General features: G+C 42.5%; 1 protein-coding gene across 1 annotated transcript; it reads left to right on the forward strand.

Annotated features, from left to right (window-relative positions):
* Positions 1 to 4,451: 4,451 nt before the first annotated feature.
* LOC118905341 (cleavage stimulation factor subunit 2-like) lies at positions 4,452 to 6,078 on the forward strand. The gene is given in 3 exon segments (XM_036871980.1): positions 4,452 to 4,767; positions 4,770 to 5,804; positions 5,807 to 6,078. Coding segments are annotated over 3 exon segments (1,623 nt in total).
* The last annotated feature ends 363 nt before the right edge of the window (positions 6,079 to 6,441 follow it).

Genomic DNA, 6,441 nt, shown 5'->3' on the forward strand with positions numbered 1-6,441 from the left:
ATGTTCATCAGGCACAAAATGCTTCTCTGAGCAGATATTGATCAGAGTTTGGATCCTCGAGTAAAAATTTTCCAGAGGTCTCTCTTCATTCTATTGCACTGAGAGATTCTCTGGCTCTGCCCTCTGGACCTTTCATTTCTGCTGCCATCCTACTACTCATACATTCTGCCCAGTTTGCTCTCAGAGTTATTCTAACTACATAAATTTATACAGGGAAGCATAATCCCTCTTTTGCTATGTTCCCCAAGAGAATAAATAACATAAATGTATTTCTTAAATATTGAAAGAATCTCTTTGAAAGCAAACTGAGCCCTGTGCCTTTTTGAGAGGTAACTCCTTATAAGACATCTTACTTTTTGAATAACAGCTGTTCTTGATTTTGTCTTTGCCAAATTTGAACTCCAAAGAATAAAATGGTCAATGATGCCTATCTATACATATTTGCTCTTCTGCCTTATAAAATGAAAGATAAAAATTAGATTTGTTTGGAATTCTCCAAATTTTAATGATTACAAAATGATTGCAAGAGTCCTCGTATCAATCAAACGTATGATAAAAGAAACAGAAACTTGACAAATCAAACGAAGTTTAGCATTCTGGATTATGTTTAAGTAAAATGTGTTGCTGTAAATATGATCCATGTTTGAAAGAGATATACTCATGCTCATGCACAAAGACTAGTATAATAATTGTCAGTAGGGTAATGAGAGAGAAAAATACTTTTTTTCTAGAGGTTTAAATGTCCTTGTCAACTAGTGACATTTATAATACACTTTATGAGTTAAATTAATGATTTGCCAGTATCTTCACTGTCCATAATATATCCTTACTCCCAGGATAATCAGTGACCAAATTCCTATAAAACTGATTATGTATAAAACTTCAATAGAAGAGAAAAACCTCCTTTCTAATATTGTTATATAATAATATATAACATAATTATATAAAGTCATATAATAATTTTTATTGTAAAAATTAACCAGAATAATTTAATCTTATTTTATCTATCCATTATCTATGGCTATTAACAAGTTATCCCCAAACTTACTGGCTTAAAACAACAAACATTTATTATCTCATAGTTTCTGTGGTTCAGGAATCTGAGCATGGCTTTGCTGGATACTTCTGGCTCAAGGCCTGTCACAGGGCTACGATCAAGGTGTTGACTGGAGCCCCCAACTGGGGGAGGATCCCCTCTGAGTTCACTCACTGGAGGAATTCAGCTCCCTGTGGACTGTTAGACTTGCTGGCTCTTGGCCAGAGACATCCTTTCCTTGCTAAGTGGGCCTCTCTATTGGGCAGCTTACAACAAAGCAGCTGGCTTCCCTCTGCATAAGCCAGTAAGAGAGTGAGAGAGGCAAGTAAGATGGGAGCCATGTGCTTTTGTATCCTAAGCTTGGAAACAGTATCCCATCTCTTTTGTTATAGTTTATAACTTAGAAGCAAGTCACTAGATACAGTCTGTGCTCAAAGGGAAAAAATTACATAATGACATGATTATCGGGAATCAGAGATCATTAGGAGCCATCTTAAAGGTCAACTACCATACTTATCATCCACAGGGATTCCTGCTTCTTCCTTATAATTACCTAAAGCCCCCGGTGATAATCAGAAATTGAGTCTTCTGGAAGGAATAGTACAAAATCTCAGTAAAGAGCAGTACTTTAGTTTTTTGCTGGTTCACGAGTCTGAATTGTTAGTAGACACTCCTGTCTAATGGTCATGGGACTTCTAAAACCATTGCCCTTGACAATTAGCAGATGTGGGACTAATCTTACAGACACTGGCAAAGATAACCCATCCGTGTCCAAATTAAATGAAAAGGCCATTTGAAATTAGCTATCTATTGTACTCATGGTCTGTCTTGATATTAGTTATCTATTATATTAGTTATCTATTGCTATAAAACACATTGCCCCAAACTTAAGGACTTAAAACAAACAAACATGTATTTCCTTTAGCACAGAGTTCTGTGGGTCAAGAATTTGGGAGTGGCTTGGCCAGGATGTTCTGGTTGGTATCTCTCATGAGGTTGCAGTCAAGATGTCAGCTAAGGCTATAGTAATCTAAAGGCTTGACTGGAGGATCCACTTCCAAGGTGGCCACTCCTATGACTGGCAAGTTAATGTCAGCTGTTGGCAGGAGGTCTCAGTTCCTCACTGCATGGGCCTCCACAGGGCTGCTTGAGTGTCTTCATGACATGGCAGCTGGCTTTCCCCAGAGAGAGAAATCCAGATTGATTATGGGACATATGAAATATGTTTCAAATTTGAGTAATGATCCTTGTCTTAGGGTTTGTCCATGTTGCAGGCAAAATACGTATGATTGCCAGAGTATTAGGTTCTGCTACACAGGACCTACCTTGTCAAATGATTCAAAAAATATTCAGCTCCCCAAAAAGGTCAAAAAAATTCCCAGGAAACTGTGATAGCTGATCACCAGTTGCCAAACCACAGTGCAAATTTGTTGGACCTAAGCCCATCTCCTGCCCTCTGAATCTCTTAGATGTTCCACAGAATTGCCAATACACAGACCTCAGACGGGAGGAAGAGTTGTATAAAAGGATTGATTATACTTGGCAGAACTTGGAGAAGGAGTGCAAATATGATCAAATCACCAAAAAGTCCTGGGAGATTATATCCATAAGACAAACAAAATAAAACCAATGCTGAAGGGCTCAACAAAAGACTTGGAGCTCACTTTGGTAGAGAGACTCGGTTTGTCAGGACAGGCAGAGTGGCTTTTAGGGGGTGGAGAATTAGGGCTCCCAGGTATGGCTATCTGTAAGAGTCCAGCTCTACAGCAGCAAGAGTCTCTGACAAATCTTGATAGGACCTTGATTTGTTAAAATATCATCCAGAGACCACGGGCACACACCTGTAGTAAAAGGAAAAAAAAAAAAAAGTTTGATTTAGCCTGCAGCAAAAGACAATACAAAGCAGAAGAGTGAGTCAAATACAGTACAAACCATGGAGTGAGTCCAAAGTTGGGGAGCTTAGGGTAAGGTTTTTGTAGGACCTGGGGGCTGGAATTAGTCACAAGATGGTCTTGGCATGGATTATTCAGAATCTGTAAACCAGGCAAGTTGCTGGAACAGTCAGTGGTCTCAGTTTTAGAACATACGACCTTTTCGGAGTTATTGTTACATCACTCTATGGTTCTATCTTGGAACATATGCATTTAAACAAAGAGATATACAATTTTGACCTTAAGTCATTTATCTGTTTTACTAGTCATAGTGCAGACCATTTTGTAAGCTATGGTTTCTGTTTCAACTCTCATCCTCAATCTATATAAGGGAATCTGAACTAGCCCCTTCCCACGCCTTCATGTTCCATGAGGAAACCTCTAACCAAGGTGTATTTGATGAAAAAAATCCCTTTCCTCTTTTTGTGCTGTTTCTTTTTTCCCAGCAAGACTCACCCCCAAGCTTGAGGGGAAAGGAAGAGCTCAAAACTGGATCAGTTCTATCATTGCCTTTGCACACAGTGTTTTCTCTAATTATAACTCCACTGCAAAATTCTGCTCTTTAATACCCAGCTCAAAATTACATCCTTTAAAAAGTATTTTCCAATGTCTCTTCCTTCTCTCCTCCCCATCTTCAGCTCCCACCCCTGACTTGGAGGATAAAATTATGCTCCCTATGTGTTCCTGGTGCTTAGTAGTCCTCTTGGTACACAGTAGATGCTTAGTATATATTTTTGAACTGTGTTGGTAATATCTAATTAATTTGGCAGTAGATATTATTAAAATACTTTGATATTACTGTTACTTCAGCTCTTTCTAAGTTCTCTCCTCTCTGATTTCCTATTGCACAGTTTGGCATTGTTGTTCTCTGACAGTTTCATACATATTAGTTTTGTTTTTCTTTTATTCCAGTTATTAATAAATTGTGAGCTCTTAGGGATGGGGACAATTTCTTTTACTGGGTCGGCACCTTCCATCCCACTCCCATGCCCCTTCAGACTTAAGACGATTCTCATACTTCCTAAATATTTGTTGGTTTTGAGCCTATTTTGAGATATTAGCTTATATTTTCTCCTATATTTTCCCTACCCTTCATTTTATCCCATTCAGGAAGGCAGTTGGCCCAAACTTCATTGCCTCAGGGAAGAGTTGAGGCCAGGTGTGAAGCAGGAGTAGAGCATCAGCCATTGTGGGTTTTTTCCCAAAGGCCTAAACACTAAGTTGAATGGAGAAAGTTTGGAGAGGGAAATAAAGAATGGGACTCCCAGGTATAGACAGAGCAAGTGGAGAAAGCAGGCAATTGTCAGGTCCCCCTTTCACTGCTTCCAGCTTAAAAAAATAATAATAATAATGAAGTGATGGAGAATGTGGAGAGGAGACAGAGACAGTTCTGGGGGTCCAGGAAAGGTGTGGACTCAGGTCCTGCCTGCAAGGCACAATTCCAAAGTAGTGGCAAACCTTCAAAGAGGAATGGATAGAGAGCGATGGTGGGTTTGACTGTGAGAGACCCTGCGGTGGATTGTCCTCTATATTCGGTGTTTGTGGGGAACATTCCATATGAGGCTACTGAACAGCAATTAAAGGACATCTTTTCTGAGGTTGGACCTGTTGTTAGTTTCAGGTTGGTATATGATAGGGAGACAGGAAAGCCAAAAGGTTCTGGCTTCTGTGAATACCAAGACCAGGAGACAGCACTTAGTGCCATGCGAAACCTAAATGGGTGTGAATTCAGTGGGAGAGCACTTCGAGTGGACAATGCTGCCAGCAAAGAGAACAAAGAAGAGCTGAAGAGCCTTGGCACTGTGCCCCTGTCACTGAGTCACCTTACGGAGAGACCATCAGTCCTGAGGATGCCCCTGAGACCATTAGCAAAGCAGTTGCCAGCCTTCCACCAGAGCAGATGTTTGAGCTGATGAAACAAATGAAGCTCTGTGTCCAGAATAGTCCTCAGGAAGCACGGAACATGTTGCTTCAGAACCCTCAACTGGCTTATGCTTTGCTACAAGCCCAGGTTGTGATGAGAACTGTGTATCCAGAAATTGCCTTGAAAATTCTGCATCGCCAGACAAATATCCCGACACTGATTGCAGGCAACCCTCAGACAGTCCACAGCGCTGGACCTGGCTCAGGATCCAATGTGTCAATAAACCAACAGAATCCTCAGGCCCCTCAGGCCCAGTCTTTGAGTGGAATGCATGTCAATGGCGCACCTCCTCTGATGCAAGCTTCTCTGCAGGCTGGAGTTGCAGCACCAGGGCAGATACCAACGACCGTAACAGGACCTGGCCCCAGTTCCTTAGCGCCTGGAGGAGGAATGCAGGCCCAGGTTGGAATGCCAGGGAGTGGACCAGTGTCCATGGAGTGGGAACAAGTGCCGATGCAAGACCCCAGAGCAGCTGTGCAGCGTGGGCCCTTGCCTGCCAACGTCCCAACTCCTCGAGGTCTGTTGGGAAACGCTCCAAATGACCCATGCAGAGGCACTTTCCTTTCTGTAACTGGAGAGGTAGAGCCTAGAGGTTACCTGGGACCACCTTATCAGGGTCTGCCCATGCACCATGTCCCTGGCCCTGATAGCCGCGGCCCACCCCCACATGAGATGAGGGGAGGGCCATTAGCTGAGCCCAGACCTCTAACGGCAGAGCCAAGAGGACCCATGCTAGATCAGAGGGGTACACCATTGGATGGCAGAGGTGGAAGAGATCCCCGAGGCATAGATGCACGAGGTATGGAGGCACGAGCCATGGAGGCCCGTGCAGTGGAAATCAGAGGGACTGAGGCCAGTAGCATGGATACAAGGGGCCCAGTCCCAGGCCCTAGAGGCCCTATACCTAGTGGAATCCAGGTCCCAGTCCAATTAACATGGGGGCAGTTGGCCCCCTGGGATCCAGACATGTCCCAGTCATGCAAGGAGTGAGCATTCAGGGTGGAGGCCAGCCTGGTGGCTTTAGTCCTGGCCAGAACCAAGTCACAACACAGGACCATGAGAAGGCTGCTTTGATCATGCAGGTTCCTCAACTAACTGCAGACCAGATCGCCAAGCTTCCTCCTGAGCAGAGGCAGAGTATCCTGATCTTAAAGGAACAAATACAGATGTCTACTGGAGCGCCTTAAAATATTTTCAAAACTACCTGGCGACAAATCTGGAAATTAATTCCATAACTTGGTTGAAGTGTTGCGAAAAGATGATTTCTGCATCCTTCCCTTTGAATGACTCAAATTGGTGCCAGGTGGGGGACTCCCATCACCTTCTCTCAGAACAAAATCAGTTCATTCTGTTGTCTTAGTTTATATGTTTTCTGTGACTTGAAATAAACTTTGAACACAATTTTAATATACTGCAGATTGATATACATGACCTTTTTCCTTTTAGAAGGCTGAACACCAAGGGTGAAACCTTACATGTGTTTTCTACCCTTACTGCAGTATTGTACTTTTTTTTTTTTTAACGTCTTTATTGGAGTATAATTGCTTTAC

The sequence above is a fragment of the Balaenoptera musculus genome, chromosome 12 (genome assembly GCF_009873245.2).
Source record: "Balaenoptera musculus isolate JJ_BM4_2016_0621 chromosome 12, mBalMus1.pri.v3, whole genome shotgun sequence".
Taxonomy (NCBI): Eukaryota; Metazoa; Chordata; class Mammalia; order Artiodactyla; family Balaenopteridae; genus Balaenoptera; species Balaenoptera musculus.